Here is a 19,191-nt window from a genome sequence, read left to right as displayed (position 1 = left end):
CGTCTTGAAATTGCTCGCGTTGAAAAACCGCTTCGATTACAAATGAGAAACTTTGGCACAAGAAAATTCAAGATGTTGACGATCAATACGCGATGCGTTGAACTTCGAACGATGAATGGAACAACTGTGAGCTCTTTGTTTGAAAATGGTTCGTGTGTGATATGCTACAGTGCTTCCCATTGGTTCATCGTTTGATATGACGTAAACAAAGGGGAGATCGTTACTTGTGCCAAGTTTCATTGGTGAATTATTTATAGTTTGCAAACACGATCCAACCAAAAACGGGTTGTTTTGGGACCGATTTAGAACAAAGCCGTGGCTTGGGGCCAAATCGCTGCACAGCGAGCCAGCGGCTAAGTCCGACGCACGCGCGCGACGCTTTGGGGCATTTTACACATCCAAATACAACTATGTTAACACATTTTTTGCACATCAAACTTAGATGAGTGTACTAAGATGACTATACTCAAGAGCAATCATACTTTATTTGTTTCTAATAAAAATTCAAATAAGCACAATTTTGAGTTGAAAACAGCTCTTTGTACTCTCTGCTTGACTGCCGGGGCCGCGGAGAGCGTGAGCCTCCCTAACACAGTCAACTGGTTTTGCTCTGAGTGAACAGTGCAGCTGGCCTCAATTATCTGACACCTCTCTGGCCACAGCCCCAAACAGTACATGGCTGGGGGGGAGGGAGAGAGAGAGAGGGGGGGGGGGGGTAGCTGGCTAAACTCAGTGGGGTGTCTGGTGTCACTGTCAGCAGGAAGAAGCAGGAAGCGCATTGGAGAGAAATAGAGAGGTGTAGGCACGTTTCATGATATTGAGGATTGCAGTTTCCCCCTCACACACAATATTCCAAAATAATAAATAGTCAAACAGGGGCCAAAAAACAGTTTGCACCAAGAGTTCAACTTTTTATCTATCCAAAACATTAAAAAAAATTATATGAACATTAGTATTTCCAAGATGATTGGCGTTCCAAGACGCTATATCCTAAAAACCCCAAAACATGCTTTTACAACTTCAGTGCATAATAACTGCCCAAAGGTGCTGTTTAAAGCAACCATTGATAATAATTTTTAACATACTCCTTGAACACATTAAGAAAAATGGTTAACTTGCAAATAAAGAGACAGCATTGATCAGAACAATGGTAAGATAAAGGACGCTACTTATATTTTGTACATTTTTTATCTTTATCGTTTCCTGTAGACCTCAGAAGTTCTAGCCAGCTTAAGAAATCATTCTAAAATCGAAAAACAAACATCTATACATTTTGTACGCAAAGTAGATTGATATTTGACACAGTCACACAGACATACGTGGGCTATGGGGCAACCCTACCCCCTAAATTTGAAAACGGGGTCAATTTCTTAACTGCATGCATTCAGCAAAACAATCCCTAAAAAAAAAAATTTCACAAATGAACTTATAACTTTAGAAAAGCATTCAAAAATGCATATATACAACGCTTTTTCTTTGGTCCCAATTCAAGGGGGTGTGCTATTCTCAGGTGAACGCTCAAATGAGACTTGGTCACATGTCAAAAAAACTAATCCCCCCTGTTGTTCATGGTTGGTTGGTGGGATTTTTTTTTATCTCAGCCATTGGCAAGCATGAAATGTCATCAACATTAGGAAAGACATAGTATCTCCCATTGTCTTTTGCGCGCAAACACTTCACACAGATCTCCTCTCGATCTGGCCCATCGGGGAAATGGGTTGACTTGGGGATGATCACCGCCCTGTATCTCTCCACCTTTCCATCCATGCTGACAAAGTCAGCGGTCACAAAGTCCCCAACTTGAATGTCTCACTGTGGGACAAAGAACCTGGTTTTCACGACTGGCACCACATGGTTGGCTGACCACGCGGCATCCAGTGGCGTGTTGTGGGTAGACGTCCATTGGACATAAATTGGGGAGGACGTCGCTGGATCATCTGGTTTGCATACTTTGTTCATGTACAACATTTAGTCAAGTTGTCGAACTAACAGAATGAAACTGAACTCACTGCATTTTTACAGCAAGAGCGTATACTCGTAGCATCGTCAGTTCACCGCTCGATGCAAAGGCAGTGAAATTGACAAGAAGAGCGGGGTAGTAGTTGCGCTGAGAAGTATAGCACGCTTTTCTTTATCTCTATTCTTTTTAACTTTCTGAGCGTGTTTTTAATCCAAACATATCACATCTATATGTTTTTGGAATCAGGAACCCACAAGGAATAAGATGAAATTGTTTTTAAATCGATTTCGAAAATTTTGTTTTAATGATAATTTTTATATTTTTAATTTTCAGAGCTTGTTTTTAATCCGAATATAACATATTTATATGTTTTTGGAATCAGAAAATGATGAAGAATAAGATGAACGTAAATTTGTATCGTTTTAAAAACAAATTATTTTTTTTACAATTTTCAGGTTTTCAATGACCAAAGTTATTAATTAATTTTTAAGCCACCAAATTGAAATGCAATACCGAAGTCCGGCCTTCGTCAGAGATTGCTTAGCCAAAATTTCAATCAATTTGATTGAAAAATGAGGGTGTGACAGTGCCGCCTCAACTTTTACAAAAAGCCGGATATGACGTCATCAAAGGTATTTATCGAAAAAGAAAAAAAAATATCCGGGGATATCATTCCCAGGAACTCTCATGTCAAATTTCATAAAGATCGGTCCAGTAGTTTGGTCTGAATCGCTCTACACACACACACACACGCACAGACAGACACACACACATACACGTGAAAGGTGAATGCTCGCCTAATAGGCTACTGAGCTTTACTGGCCGATGTGAATGCGTTATATATTGTGTGTAAAAAATGTCTGTTTGTCTGTCTGTCTGTAAAAATTCCATTTCAAACGGCAGAAATTAATATGTAAGCGCCTAGGGCTATATCTAGATTAGGCGCATAAAAATGATCACAATAATAATAATAATACACCACGACCCTCGTTTCGATTCCCCCTCGATGTTAAAACATTTAGTCAAAACTTGACTAAATGTAAAAATTTTAAAAAAATTTTTAAAAATGGGATAGCGGCGAAACGGGATTGCGCCAAAATGGGATGCGGTAGTAAGATGACGCTTGGCTTGTGAAATGTCGCCAAAATGGGACTGCGGCAAAACGGGATTGCACGTAAATGGGATATTGCGCGAATTATAAACGAAGGAGTAGGCCCTAAGTTTCTCGTACGAGATGTTTACTGGGAGTAAATATTTGGGGAGTAAAAATTTAGTTCCTAGTGGAGTTCTTTTTTCGTACAAGATTTTTACTGGAAGTTTACTCCGGAGTCAATTTTTCGTGGAGTAAAAATTTCGTGTTACACCGGTAACGGGTTCATGACCGTTGTGGTAACGAGCGCACATTGCTGTCTCCATATTGTGTTCCTACGAATCGAAAGTACGATCGCCAAGCCCTTCTGTCATTGAAGGCAACGTTCGATATTTCCGTCTGTCAGCGTCGCCAACGTTCGACAGATTGTACTACTGTTACTCACAAACTTTCAATTTACACAATGAAATGCCAATAACATGCAAACACAACAATGGTAGACGAAGGGAAAACCTACTAGCGATTGAAATTATGCAAACGAACTCACAAATCCCTCACTTTCCGAATGCAAACGCTGCAAATCCGTATGCATGCGTCGCTGTGTCGAACGTTGGGTTGACGAACGTTGCTGACAGACGCAACAAAACTTGATCAAAAGGCACTAAAAACGATTAAATGTTTTACTCACTGGGTATCGCATTCCTCTTTTTCTTCCTGCAGACGATATGAAGCGGTTGAAACGTCGTTTCCGATGAAAGGCTCGGTTATTTCCGTTAAAAACGAAGTTTGCCGAACGTGTGATTCAGTCTACAGACACCGGTTGGATCACAACAAAAATGTTCATTCTTTGCGATTTTGTGATACTGTTGATGATACACCTGCTTTCCAGTGAAGAACATCAATAAAATGATGTTGACAAGCAAGAATAACAGACAAAAGCACGCGATGTGTAAAATTAGGCTTTGCTTTTCAAACAAAGCACGTCTTTTTTTTACTGGCAGACACTTTCAGTGGCGATTGAAATTTTTTCCAGAAACGGTTTTATGCTCCCATTTGATATTTTTTCCCTATTTTATCTAGTCAGAGACTAACCTTGTGTATTAATTGAATTAATAACCCCATTATCATAAGTTTTGTGTGTTATTTTCGTGTCTGCTTGAATCACACTTTGAGATTGGGTCATGTGACAGAAGGAAATGGTGTCTGTCAGGATTCACACGTTCGCTTCGAAAAACTCGCTCAAATAATTGCTCAAACACAAACATTTTAGCTTTTATTTATTTTTTTGTATTGCAAATACCATACTTACTCATGCCAAGCAGAAAAAATGATGAAAATCAACACAGTAAGCAAGTAATTTGAAGGCAAAGTTTACACACATCAAAGAGTCTGATTACCGTGAAACCTGCCTGTACTCTTCCAAACAATTTCCAAGGATCAGTTGTCAGGGCTTAGGGTAGGCAGTGAGGGAGAGTGAGGGTAGGCAGTGAGGGAGAGTGAGAGCGGTGTTGTGTACAGTATATTTCCAACTGAAGAGTGAAAAGTCACTGCCACATGATCGGCATGCAGTCAATAAAGCCAGACAAGAAGAGAATAATGACATTATGACATGCGGCTCTATCTGCTGGGTTTTTTTCAAACTGGTTTTCAATGCTTATTCTCACAAAGCATCTGCACACCTGCCTCTGTGCTGTGTTGGTGTGGCTACTTTCGTATGATGTCAGTGCATGCATGGTGAGTGCGTTCACTGCCTTGAGGATTTATTTTTTCTCTTCTTTTAAACACCATTCATACAAATCATTTTTTACACAACATTTAACAAAAATATTAGCAGTTTGATGTTATCGTTTAGTAGCCACAAGAAGTGGTTAGCATAGACTCAATCATGTTGTTTGTGTGTCTTTGTGTGAGTGTATGGGGGAGGGGGTGGTGTGGTCACCCCTCCCGTGACCGGCCACCTGCAATATACGGACAGGTTTGCTATGGCCCAAGGGTGTCTGTTCATGAGAGGACTGCTGTACCAATTAAAAAATCAACAAAAATTCAGAGTAGGAGCAACTTGGCAACTTTTTCATACGATAAGAAAGCAAATTCAATTATATATCCAGAACAGTTGTTTTGTTTTACTGTCTTGCATATGTCATATGTTAAGAAAAAGTTTATGAAAATGACTGGCTATAAGGCGCTTTGTTATATAGGGCGCAGCATGGAAGAATTTGAACCATTCGCAGACTCAGTGAGAGAACTGATGTGTAAGACGACCAACAAACAAACACTCATAAAATCGTTCTTCTCTGCCGAGTAATGATTCGTGACGGTGACAGTGAAATTATTGATGTACCGAAGTGATCAAAGTACACGTACATGTACATAATTAAAACAAAAGTTCAACATCCTTCGTGAAGTTGTGTTTAGATTCAAGCAAGTGTAAATGACGTAAGAAAGTGACCGAGTGACGAAAACAAAAGAGAAGATTTGTTTTTCTTCTCGAAAAGGACGTATTCCTGGACCGCCGGTTAATACAGTAGTCCCTTCCATTTCCGGCCCTTTCGTGGGCGTGAACCTGCCCGGAGCGGCCAGCTTTCCCATGACTAATGAGTTTTCCTTCTATAATTGACTCTTAATGGCCGTTAACCTGTCTGACGCGGTCAACGGTCACTGACTTTTGCCCTAAGGTGCCCCTCTTACTCGACAGGAGCGGCCACTTAACGGCCACTTGTCACTTTCGCGGGCGAGCGCCTGTGGTGTGTGTGTGTGTGTTGTGTGCACAGACGGCACAGCACGAGCAGACGACATGAATACTTACGCATGCGCAAACTGTAAATACAGACATGCGCATACATGTACATTTACGGCAGTCACTTCCGGATCAATCACAGCTGATGTGAGTTTGAAACACTTGTTTATCTGACACTCAAATACATATATAATAATCCAAACAACACACATAGAAACATACGAAACAATAGCTTAGCCAGGACGATTGAGTTAAACACGCAAATAATTAAGATGTATAAATGAAAGCAAAACTAACAGAGACAATGAATCGGCGGCTCATGGATGATCGCTTTCTTTTCTTCATGAAAACTTGATCGTGTTTTGGGTTTTTTTTGGAGGAGGAGGGGGCCTGTAATGGACGGCCACCTGATATTTGCGGTCACCTTTGCAATGACTAATGGGTGACCGGATATGGCAGGTACTACTGTAAATCCGCCGCTTATTAAAGCCATTTTTCGTAGGTCCAGAAGTGGCTTTATTAAGCGGCAACCACTGTACTTGTATATATAAATATTGACGCTGTTTTCTGTTGATGTGCTATGGGCCCTGGTTGTTTCAGATCAATGGTGCTGAGAGTGACCACACTTAGTGTACTGGTGATCTACTGGTACACTGAGGTTTCCCAGAGTCCGGATGTCCCGGTGAGTTTTTGTTCATTTTGTGTGTCTTTAAGTACAAAATACTTCTTTTGCTTGAAAGAATAGTTGGTTTAAAAAGTGCATGCTTTCCATTCGTTTTACAATGCCATGAAATCTTGAAAGAATAGTTGCACTGCAGTGTTGTTCCCAGCCTCAGAGGACAGAATTAAAAATATGTATATCATAAGGTCCAAATGTCCTGGCTTTGTCCGCTTTGTGGGCAAATTAATGGTCAGAAGACCTCAGCTAGATGTCAAACTATCGAATAGTCGACTGGCCAGGGGTGCACGACCAATGTATCGGATCAAAAAAGTATGCATCAATGACCAAAGAATGACATCTGGGAACATCACTGGCACTGTGGACTGACCTTGTCATTTCATGTGAGCTGACATGAGAATAGTATGACAAAAACATTTATTAATATATATGAACTCTTACTTAATACAAAATTTCATTTACTAGAATTTTGATCAAGAAAATGGGTGGAAGTTTGGAAATAAAGAAGGAAGTCAAACCAGGGAGAGTTTCAAGGTTTTGTAGTAAAAAAAAAACAGTTAAAAAAAAACGGTTATGTTTTTGTCTCAGTTTTTGGCTCACGTAAGTGTAGCCTATGCGATGCTAAACTTTGTCTGTCTGTGCGTGCGTGCGTATGTATGTATGTATGTATGCATGTATGTATGTATGTATGTATGTATGTATGTATGTCTGTGGTACAAACTTTAACATTTGACTAAACACCGAAATACTCATTTCACCTGGTTATTTTTCAAGCACCATCTTCAAAATATTGAAGCAATGATCAACATTGTGTCGGCATGTGTGTAGTTAAAGCGTGCATCCAAAGAAAACAGGTGGTGGGGGGTTTTGAAGGGGTACAAGCAGTTGACTGGTTTGTGTCGTGTGTGGTATGTAGACCAGGTCAGGTGTCAAGACCAGGTCAGGGGTCGCGCGAAGGATTGTGGTGTACATAGATTCACTTCTCCAGTTCTCACCTCTGCCTTCGCCGATTCGGGGAAGACGATTTCACGTTGTTCGGTTTCTAAGCTCCAGAAAAGTAAATAAAGAAGATACCAAAGGGAGATTTCCTACAATTTGATCTGCACAGCGTTTTTCCAATGTCCACGCAAGGAAGAGCTGTCGAAAGCGCAGTGTCGATCTGGCAGTCGTATCCCGGTAAGTACAGAGACAGATCTAGTTTCTCCCACTCTGATAACGTGTCACCTACTGTTAATCCGTTTTGTTTTAATTTCTTTTTATTTCAGCAGACACGGATGTCAAACACAGTGCTATAGGCAGTCACCTCTTGTGAAATGAGTTGATCTAAAGTGCCTGTAATGTTTGGATGTCTTTGATCTTGGTTCGATTTATGTGAATTTCAAGACTTGCAGTAGAGTCTCAAGTTTACTCTGCCCGTATAAAACTGTCCACCATTTACTTGAACATGCAGATATAAGGAAAGGGAATGAATCTGTTCTCAAAGTCAAAATGATCACGATTTTGCCTCAGATTCAAAACATGCACTGTCATGGTTTTGTCTGTACAATTTGGTAAGTCTTACCTTGCAACAACTTCCTTGAATTTGAAAGTTTTTGAATGCTAGATCTGTATCACGTTTCATTCCAGACTCGATCCTCTCTTTGATTGTACTGTTTGCTGTTTACGCACTATCATGATTCGCTATGTAACGTTTGGTAAGCTTACCTTGCAACAGCTTCCTTGTCTTTGTTGGCATTTTCTTTCAAGGCAGTACAACATAAGATTAGATTCTTTCGGACAGAAGGTAGAATGCGAGTTTTGAGACAACGACAGTCGTCCAAAGAAAGCTTGCTGTGAAATTTGTTAGTAAATAATGGTACATGTGATTCTGTATTTTTCTGCGGTTAATGTTAATGGTTTCTTTTTCCTCTGTTGTTTTTTCCTCCTGAGTTGATCGTTATCATTAAAACAAGACCCTCAGAGAGTACCTCCGTTGCTCCTTAAAATGGACTGTGAATAGTGTGTTGGCTGTGTCGACCGTCAGAATTATTTTAAGAACCAGGCTGCTGCAGTCAGTTGACATGTTTCGCATATTGTAGGGTTACCATGCTGCATAGGTAAAGTGGCTTGTATAACCTCACTATTCTGTTTCAAAACACTGTTTATATTTGTGTAGGTTGTAGTCATCATAACTAATCGCATTTTGCCATTTGTTTCAGAAAGGAGGTTAACCTACAACAAGATCGACGCTATGTCAGATATGCCTCAGCCACATGAAGACTTCCGAATTTAGATCCACTCGGCATGGTGACAAGTCTTGATGAAAAGTATAGGACTGAGGACAGCAGTGGAAAAAGTGGTCACATGGCAGCTACCTATTGCTTAGTGTCTGCAGTGCAAAAGACAGATAAGCTGATGGTAGATTTGCAAATGAACACAGTACTCTCAGATCTACAGCCGATTTACGACGGGCAAGCAACAATCCAGGGCAGAGAACAATGCCGCGTTGTAATCCACCTCTTCATTTGTTTCAGGAAAGGACGTCCTTACAACTGGAATTAACATTACAACTCTCTGATACCAAGACATATTGCATAGTGTACTCTAAACAAGAGGTTGTGCTACCACAGGAACATCCCGATAATTGAGTGGGACAGGATTAAAAAGCTTCCCATGGCTGCAGTGAGGAAGTACATGATTTTTCTGTCATTGACTTTAATACCTTTCACACAGCCAGTACATGAGAGATAATAGACGGATGAGACGAAAAACCGAGGTCCCTTCGTGTACACTACATTGGGGTGTGCACGTTATCGATCCCACGATTGACAAAAGGGTCTTTCCTGGCAAAATTGTTTAGGCATAGATAAAAATGTCCACCAAAATACCCGTGTGACTTGGAATAATAGGCCGTGAAAAGTAGGAAATGCGCCGAAATGGCTGTGATCTGCTGGCCGATGTGAATGCGTGATTTATTGTGTAAAAAAATTCCATCTCACACGGCATAAATAAATCCCTGCGCCTTGAATATGTGCGCGATATAAATTGCATACTGCTACTGGTGTATATGCCTTGCCGTGGCGTAGCAGCTTGCGTGCCCTGATGATCCAAAAAGCTATGCTGGCCGGAGCCTTCATAGTGCTCCTGGCAGGTGTAACCACGCCGGACAGGTCTGAGGAGAATGGGGCCAGACTAAGTATACACCCTGGCCCTCCAGGTTGGGGGTTGTGCGAAGGGCTAACAACCCATCCATGGAAAAAAAAATACCCGTTACAGAAACGTCAACAAGAGATACAAGGAACATTTCGGCCCTGGGAGAAGATGGATCTCCAGCTGGAGAGCTTATGAAGCACGGTGGCGAAAGCCAGATGCCTCTGGAAACCACCGAGCCGACGACCATCATGTCGACCAGGACCACCACCACTCTCGGGACATGGAACGTCCGGACCATGTTTGAAACCGGCAAGACTGCGCAAGTGGCAGCCGAGATGAGGAACTACAACCTGTCCATCCTGGGAATCAGCGAGTCACGATGGACAGGCTCCGGACAGAGAAGACTCGTTACTGGAGAGATGCTGCTGTTTTCGGGCCACGAGGAAGAGGGTGCTCCACACACCAGAGGAGTGGCCCTGATGTTGTCCAAGACGGCACAGAGAGCGCTCATTGGATGGGAAGCCCACGGACCACGGATTCTCACCGCTACCTTCAGAACCAAGAAGCGGAGGATTAACCTGGACATCATCCAGTGTTACGCACCCACCAACGACACTGAGGAGGAAGACAAAGAGGAGTTTTACAACCGAATGGCCACCATAATCCAGAAATGCCCAAGTCGTAACATCACCATTGTCATGGGAGACTTGAACGCAAAGATCGGCAGTGACAACAGAGGCTATGAGGAGATCATGGGGCAACAGGGTTTAGGAGAGATGAATGACAACGGAGAGAGGCTTGCAGACTTCTGTGCTACAAACAACCTGGTCATTGGAGGGAGTCTCTTCCAACACAAAAGAATCCACAAGGCCACTTGGATATCACCGGACCTGTCGACGGAAAACCAAATCGACCATGTGTGTATCGGGAAGAAGTTCAGACGATCACTTCAGGATGTCCGCGTGAGGAGAGGAGCAGATGTTGCTTCCGACCATCAGCTCCTAGTTGCCAGACTGAGGCTGAAGCTGAGAAGGAATTGGACAGAGGGTTCCAGCCAACGTCAGCGATACAACACCACGGCCCTCAAAGACAACACTAAGATGCAGGATTTTAAGATCGCTCTCTCCAACAAGTTTGAGGTCCTGCAGGAAATACTCGAGGAAGAGACTATAGACAAGCAGTGGCAGGGAGTGAAGGAGGCCGTCACATCAACCTGCAGAGAGGTGCTTGGTCCTTTAAAACGCAGCCACAAAGAATGGATCACAGCAGAGACAACGAGAAAGATTGAGGATAGAAAGCTGAAGAAATCAGAAATCAACAACAGCCACACCAGAATGGGAAAAGCAGAAGCACAGAAGAAATACACAAGCGCAAACAAAACCGTCAAAAAGAGCATCAAGGCCGACAAGAAAAACTACATGGATACGACACACTATTTCACTGCTGCGCCGAATATGCTCTGTCAGCGGCAGGGAGCTTGGAGCAAGCACGGCCATAAATAGCCTACCGTGCGCTGGCGGTGACCTTGATTCCCTTTCGCGCGCTGTCTCTAGCACACAAAGACTCTATGTGGAGCTTGTGTGCGATGGCGCCAGTTTGAAAAATTCGTGATTCTTGGTGTGAAAAAGGGATCGTTTCAGTGACTTACACCTGGGATTATGTTCATCTTGTGTATTTTGTTACTTGAATATACAGGCATTGTGTTGGTGCAAACTGGAGTTTATTCATTCGACTCGTTTTGTTTGATTTTGTGGTAATACTAATATCACTGGCACTCAGCTCTTGTTCTTTGTTCCTGTTAAAAGAAACAGAATTTGCGCGTTGTATATCAGTTTATAATCACACTGAATACTGATAACAGCCCAACCGCCTGTGTTTTTATTTTGCCGTCCGTAAGTACTTAGTCTTAACTGTGTGATAGAGTGAAAACAAGTTAAGTTACAGGTGTTTGTGAATGATTTCTAGAGCAGTTTTGAGGGGTAAGTTTTGTGAATTAACCCACGCGCAGGTTCTCGGAACAGGCACTCGCTACAGTACGCTATTATATGCAGCTCTGTTGACTGTCGTGCATTTCATCTTGTTCGGATCGACGAGTTTTGTTTCCTGTGGTATATATACAAGTTTGTGAGAACAATACGAGTGAAAAACTGTGTTGAAAAACTTTCAAATCGACTTGTGTGCTGCTATTGGATTACTGACCAACAGTTGCAGGGTCAGGTAGGCTTTTTGTTTTCTTCACATGCAGCTAACAATTTGCATGAACATGTATTGAAAGACCGTTTTTTCTTTCTTTTATATTACAGGCATTAATTGCACTATTTTGAATTATATAAACGCAAAACAAATTTCACATGCGCACCATACGCATGCCTATAATATGTTTTTAAATACGACTGTATATACTCTGTTGTTTGTATATATATTTTGTAAAGTGTTGTACATGTATATATCAGTGTACTTAGGGATTACCTTTGTCTTTTTTTCCAATATTTTGTGTTCTTTTATTGTGACACATTGATTATGATGTTTTGTTTACTGTGTTGTCTTCTGTCCTCTTATAGATTGTGCCGTGCTTTCGGATGTTGGGTTTCCTGTTTATTTAACTGCAGCATACATGTGTTTTTCAGATCTGTAAGGTGTGGTATAATTATTTACTTGAAGAGCAAACACCTTTTTCAATTCTCTCATTTAGCCTTTTTTCTGTCTTGTAAATTGTGGCATGTTTTGTTTCATACGATTGACATACATGTATTATCCGTCTATGTGTTGTCTGGGGCTAATATCATGTGGCACTTCGAGCGGATTTGGGTGAGCGCGCGCGAGCTATTTTTTTTTCTCCTGTGGTATATTATATATACAAGTTTGTGAGACTTGTATAGGAGGGCCGTGAGGTAAGCTTTTTTGTTTTATTCACATGCAGCTAATAATTTTCATGAACATGTATTGCCGTAAGATCTTTTTTCTTTCTTATATGTTACTGACATTATCTACACTATTTTGAATTTTATATCTACACTATTTTGACTTTTATAATTATATAAACGCAAAACAAATTTTACATGCGCACCATCAATGACTTTTACTAGTAGTCCTTGGCATAATATGTATGTAAATACGATATACTCTACTGTTTGTATATATTTCGAACGCACACACACACACACACACACACACACATGTACACATACACACACACACACACACGCACGCACACACACACACAGTCACACATTGGAAAACACCGTCATGAGTAAGCATCTTCGGCGTCATTGACAAACCTCCAAAAGGGAAAAGAAAGGTCACCTGTTATTCTATTCTCAAGAGTATACAATGTATAACCACTGTTCTACTTTCAAGTATTACACCCTTCTAGATGAGTCAAGCTGAAATGATGTATAATGTAATTTTTACGTACGCAAATGTTGGACTGGATGGTCTTCTCATATTAAATCGGGTTGCGTGTACATGTATACGCGTGGATTTACACGTGTGCGGGTGTAGTCTATATATATCTACACTATTTTGACTTTTATAATTATATAAACGCAAAACAAATTTTACATGCGCACCATCAATGACTTTTACTAGTAGTCCTTGGCATAATATGTATGTAAATACGATATACTCTACTGTTTGTATATATTTCGAACGCACACACACACACACACACACACACATGTACACATACACACACACACACACACGCACGCACACACACACACAGTCACACATTGGAAAACACCGCCATGAGTAAGCATCTTCGGCGTCATTGACAAACCTCCAAAAGGGAAAAGAAAGGTCACCTGTTATTCTATTCTCAAGAGTATACAATGTATAACCACTGTTCTACTTTCAAGTATTACACCCTTCGCATGGAGACTATTTCCTTGCGGGAGTATATAGAGGGCCACTTATCAGGCATTCTGAACAGTGCAGAAAACGTTCTCACTGTTTTTAGGCTCTCTCTAGAGCGCGCGAGCTACAGAACCTTATCAACACAGCAGCTGCTTGCAGAGAGCGGTCCACGCTCGCTGCAGACAAAGAAAGAGTCGTCTGTCAGGCGCCACTGTGAATGGGGCCGGGTAGGAGGGAAATGGGGGGAGGAAAGGAAAGGGAGGGTAAATAGGGGGATGAGGGTGGTTCTTGCCGGTTATTTTTAGCTGGAGCCAGCCTGGAGCAGAGAGTGCCTGAAATGAAACACAGTGACGATGGCAACAGAAGCAGAGGAAGCCGCCTACCATGGAAACATGCGGGACCTTTATGCCACCATCAAGAAGCTGTCCGGAAAGTTCAGCAAGCCTGAGAGACCTGTGAAGGACAAGGAGGGCAAGTCAATATCTGATGAAGCAGGACAAAGGAAAAGATGGATGGAACATTTTGAGGAGCTGTTAAATAGACCAGCTCCACGGGATCCACCAGACATCCCACCAGCCAACGGAGACCTCTTCATCAACTGCAACGCGCCGACAAAAGAGGAGATCAGCCAGGCCATCAAACAGTTGCGAAACGGCAAGGCGGCAGGACCTGACAGTATCCCAGCGGAGGCGCTAAAGGCTGATTTGGCGACCAGCGTGGAGATGCTCTATCCCCTTTTCTTTAAGATCTGGGAAGAAGAACAAGTTCCATCAGAATAGAAAGAGGGGTACCTCATCAAACTGCCCAAGAAAGCAGACCTGAGCGCCTGTTCAAACTACAGAGGGATAACACTGCTGTCTATCCCAGGCAAAGTGTTCAATCGAGTGCTACTGAACAGACTGAAAGATGCTGTCGATCCTCAGCTGCGGGACCATCAAGCAGGATTCCGAAAAGACAGGTCTTGCACAGACCAGATAGCAACGCTGCGCATCATCCTCGAACAGTCACAGGAATGGAACTCGTCTCTTTATGTCAACTTTTTTTGACTACGAGAAAGCGTTTGACAGCGTTGACCGACAAAGCCTCTGGAAACTGCTCAGACATCATGGAGTGCCAGAAAAGATCACCAACATCATCAGGAACTCATACGAGGGTTTGACCTGCAGAGTAGTCCATGGCTGTCAACTAACAGATGCCTTCCAAGTGAGAACAGGCGTGAGACAAGGATGTCTACTATCGCCTTTCCTGTTCCTACTTGTGATTGACTGGGTGATGAAGGCATCCACAGCCCAGAAGCGGAACGGAATCCAGTGGACACTCTGGACACAGTTGGATGACCTGGACTTTGCAGATGACGTGGCCCTTCTTTCCCATACCCAACAACAAATGCAGGAGAAGACCAGCACTGTGGCCAACAACTCCGCTCGATTTGGCCTCAACATCCACAAGGGGAAGAGCAAGGTCCTTAGGACCAACGCAACAGCCAACACGACCCCCATCACGCTGAATGGTGAAGCACTGCAAGAGGTAGACAATTTCACCTATCTCGGAAGCGTTGTCGACAAGCAGGGTGGCACGGACGTTGATGTTAGAGTCCGGATTGGCAAAGCAAGAGCAGCTTTCCTTCAACTGAAGAACGTATGGGCATCAGCAGACCTGAGCATCAACACCAAGCTCAGGATTTTCAACACCACGGTGAAGTCAGTCTTGCTGTATGGAGCCGAAACCTGGAGAACTACAGTTGCCATCACAAGAAAAATCCAGACCTTCATTAACACCTGCCTCAGAAGAATCCTCCGAATTCGCTGGCCTGACACCATCAGCAACAAAGACCTTTGGCAGCGAACAAAACAGTTATCCATAGAACAGGACATTCTGCAAAGACGCTTCCGGTGGATTGGCCACACACTCCGCAAGACGACAACCAGCATCACGCGACAGGCCCTCACATGGAACCCGCAGGGCAAGAGGAGACGAGGCCGGCCAAGAAACACCTGGCGTCGTGACTTGGAGGCAGAGGTGAAACACATCGGCTACACCTGGAGACAACTGGAGAGATTGGCCCAGGATCGGAGTGCCTGGCGAGCTCTTGTTGGCGGCCTATGCCCCGGACAGGGTCAACGGCATAAATGAAATGAAAATGAATACAGTCGAACTCGCTTAAGACGAATCACTGGGGATCGGAAAAAAAGTTCGTCTTAACCAAAATTCGTATTAAGAAAATTGATTGATTTTTTTATTTTTTTTTAATTTTTTTTTTTAAGTCTTGTAATCTTATGGTGTTTCAATTTGTTTCTTTCGCAACTTTCATGCTGCTTCACGTTTGGACAATAAAGTGACATATTCAGTTACATGTTCATGTGTGTCTCATGTTGAGTGATGATTGTTGAGTTTGAGTGAGAGTGAGCACACAGATGTTTCATCCAGTTGTTACGTTTTTGGTCACACACACACACACTGACACTGTCCACATTCGCGGTGTTCCTATCATTTGTCCGGAATCACTTACCTTGGCGACGGGTAGCAAACCTTGGCCAATTTAGTTTTTTTTTTTGGTTGCAACATGATGTTCAAATCCAAATCGAAAGCACTGACTGACTGATAAACTATCGCGAACCGGCGAACGCAAACGTTGAGAGTGTGGTTTCCCTTGTCCAAGGGAAACCACTCTGGCATCTATATTTTTTGGCAATGGCTTCCGTTCAAAGCATTGATGTTTCGTTTTGGGTATTCGCGAAGGAAATAAACGTCAGTCAGTCATTCATGTTCAGTGTCTGAGCTATCAATCACTTTGATTCTAAATTTGAAATTGTTTTGTGAGTACAGTGTAATCAGTTTAACTTTATTCAGTGATCGGTTGAGCAATGGTTCAAGCAGTCGACGCAAGGGAAGACTTTGACACATGTATTCAAACTTCTCAAATTCCCATGATATGTCGATCTCGGGACGAGTTTAAAGATTTCGTCATAAGCGTGAGTAAATTACAGACATTATGCATGCTTGGGAATCCAAAAAGTGCTCGTTATAAGCATAAATTCGTTACAAAGAATTCGTTTCAAGCATTTTTTTTAAGCATGAAGAAAGAGGTATTCAGTTGGGAACTTAAAACTAATACGTTATAAGTCAAAATTCGTAACTAGCGTGTTCGTTTTAAGTGGGTTCGACTGTAAATTGCATAAAATAAAAATTAAAAAAATTAAAAAATAAATCCCTGCGCTTACAACTGTACCCACCTCATATTGATTGATTGAATAGTCAATGGTCTTCTTGGTGACCGTTCATGCCCAAGCACGCGGAGCTGGTGGTCAGCAGGACAACGTGTCACTGGAAAATAGCATAGACTTCGGAGTGCGAGGACCAGGGAAAATAACCTCATGTAAAGCTGTGTGTGTGTGACCATATCTTTAACTCTTAGTCGTATGATCATTCCAAGAATATATCTTGATACGCAAGCTCTGGGGTAGGTTGATAACTGTAGATATAAGCTTTGCCATGATGATAATTATTATGCTGATGCAGTTTAAATGTGTGTCTGTGTGTGCGGTTTTGTGTATGTGTGTGTGTGTGTGCGTGCGTGTGTGTGTGTGTGCTAGTGTGTGTGTGTGTGTGTGTGTGTGTGTGTGTGTGTGTGTGTGTGTGTGTGTGTGTGTGTGTGTGTGTGAGGATTGCACAATAACTCCTTCAGGGACAACTGCACCAACAACAAATACACAGTCATTTTTATCTGTTTGCCTTCTTTTGAAAATTATACATGGAGTTGATATGATGCGTTAGTTTTAACTGTGTGTGTGTGTGTGTGTGAGTGTTTGTGTGTGTGTGTGTGTGAGTGTGTGTGTGTGTGTGTGTGTGTGTGTGTGTGTGTGTGTGTGTGTGTGTGTGTGTGTGTGTGTGTGTGTGTGTGTGTGTGTGTGTGTGTGTGTGCATGTGTGTGTGACGGAGTGAGTCACTCAGAGTTTGTATTACTGTTTGTTGATTTCTTACGGAAGCCTTGAAGGCTTCGCCTCTTGTTATTTTTATCTTAACATTTTCTCAGCCATTCATGAGAAGAAAAAAAAGGTTCTGACATGAAGTTGTTGACTTGATTGTTTTTACGTTTTTGGCAGTGCTGGGAAACATTCATGGGACAAGAACTTTACAGGCTTGTCATTGTGGACTTCATTTTCACTCTCTTCAGCACTCTCATCTCTGAGCTCATCAGACGGTAGGTGTACTTCATCAGTAGATAAAGTGTGTATGTACTTGGGTACTATATGCTCTTTAGATTGGGCCTTTTGCTATTTTTTTTACAGAAGTGGTCAAACATTTCACCATAAAACGTCTGCAGCTGAAACTGATTATTCTTGTTTTTAATGATGTTGTTAGTTTCTTGAAGCTTGTAAAAACTAGTTTATGTTCCATTCTCTTGTCCAGGTTGTTGGTAGGACGAGTGAAAAGAGTGACACATCCAACATTTGCCCTTGCCCGCAACACGTTGGAGCTTATCTACTCTCAGGCTCTCTGTTGGTAAGTTTCATTTTCAGTTCTCCTGTGAGAGGTACTTATGAACCCCCTTCTTCCCCCCGCGGGTTAGGGGGAAGAATTTACCCGATGCTCCCCAGCATGTCGTAAGAGGCGACTAACGGATTCTGTTTCTCCTTTTACCCTTGTTAAGTGTTTCTTGTATAGAATATAGTCAATGTTTGTAAAGATTTTAGTCAAGCAGTATGTAAGAAATGTTAAGTCCTTTGTACTGGAAACTTGCATTCTCCTAGTAAGGTCATATATTGTACTACGTTGCAAGCCCCTGGAGCAATTTTTTGATTAGTGCTTTTGTGAACAAGAAACAATTAACAAGTGGCTCTATCCCATCTCCCTTTCCCCGTCGCGATATAACCTTGAACGGATGAAAACGACGTTAAACACCAAATAAAGAAAGAAAGAAAGAAACCCCCTTCTGGTGTTGAGATGATCTAAACACAAAGGTCAGGAAGTAAGCACTCTAAACATGGACAGCAGCAGTAAGGGAGAGTTGTGCAAAACCATGCAGTCTCTTGGCACCAGAGACAATAAAAAGTATTGAATTGAACAAATCACTTATATCCTTATGATTCATCTTCATGATTCATCCTGTTTTGCATTGTAACCATCTGTTGCTGTGGTTGCTGCCGCAGATTTTCTGAATAAGACATTACTTTATTTGAATGCAATAAAAGAACAAATGTTATTGAAGTTATCGGTACGGTGTGGTTTGTGATGTAAGTTTAGTAGACATGCAATGCATTGTTTTTGGTGAGGCTTGTGTTAGGTTTCTGTGTACATGGTCTTGCTGAATTTATTTCTGTTTGAATTGCAGGCTGGGAACGTTCTTTGCTCCACTCCTATCTCTCATTGTTATCATCAAACTGATTATCATCTTTTACATCAAAATGGTGAGTTTGGAATTATCTTTTGAGTCAGCCTTTTGTTTTCAGTCGAGATATGGGGACTCTTCGTGCCTCTGGTCTGTCTGTGTCTGTCTGTCTGTCTGTCTGTCTGTCTGTCTGTCTGTCTGTGTGTCTGTCTGTCTATCTGTCTGTCTGTCTGTCTGTCTGTCTGTCTGTCCTCATCTCTGCCCCTTCCCATCACCTGACCCACTCCCTTTCAAGCCTCCTGTCTACAACAGTGCCCATCACTGTTTCCCATACTTTTCAGATGTATGCAGATAAGTACAATCTAATAGGAAAAGAATTAGGGATTTGATGTTCAATAAAACAAGAACA

The 19,191-nt window shown here is 42.1% G+C and overlaps 2 protein-coding genes across 4 annotated transcripts in view; both read left to right on the top strand.

Annotated features, from left to right (window-relative positions):
* Positions 1–19,191, top strand: part of LOC138959017 (transmembrane channel-like protein 5) — a 54,686-nt gene that overhangs the window by 17,623 nt on the left and 17,872 nt on the right. For all 3 annotated transcript variants that reach the window (XM_070330383.1, XM_070330384.1, XM_070330382.1), the window contains exons 11-14: positions 6,388–6,469; positions 17,557–17,654; positions 17,864–17,956; positions 18,786–18,861. In XM_070330383.1, the coding sequence (XP_070186484.1) occupies positions 6,388–6,469; positions 17,557–17,654; positions 17,864–17,956; positions 18,786–18,861 (349 nt within the window). The remainder of the gene's footprint in view (positions 1–6,387; positions 6,470–17,556; positions 17,655–17,863; positions 17,957–18,785; positions 18,862–19,191) is intronic.
* LOC138959073 (craniofacial development protein 2-like) lies at positions 8,105–11,100 on the top strand. Its single transcript, XM_070330420.1, has one exon. The coding sequence runs from the start codon at positions 9,697–9,699 to the stop codon at positions 11,098–11,100; it is 1,404 nt and encodes a 467-aa protein (XP_070186521.1). The 5' UTR covers positions 8,105–9,696.

The sequence above is a fragment of the Littorina saxatilis genome, linkage group LG2 (genome assembly GCF_037325665.1).
Source record: "Littorina saxatilis isolate snail1 linkage group LG2, US_GU_Lsax_2.0, whole genome shotgun sequence".
NCBI classification, from domain to species: domain Eukaryota; kingdom Metazoa; phylum Mollusca; class Gastropoda; order Littorinimorpha; family Littorinidae; genus Littorina; species Littorina saxatilis.
The sequence above is the reverse complement of the archived record's forward strand: the minus strand, read 5'-3'. Positions and strand labels throughout refer to the sequence as shown.

Coding starts and splice junctions, on each gene's coding strand:
- LOC138959073 (XM_070330420.1), top strand. CDS start 9,697: ATGGAAAAAAAAATACCCGTTACAGAAACGTCAACAAGAGATACAAGG.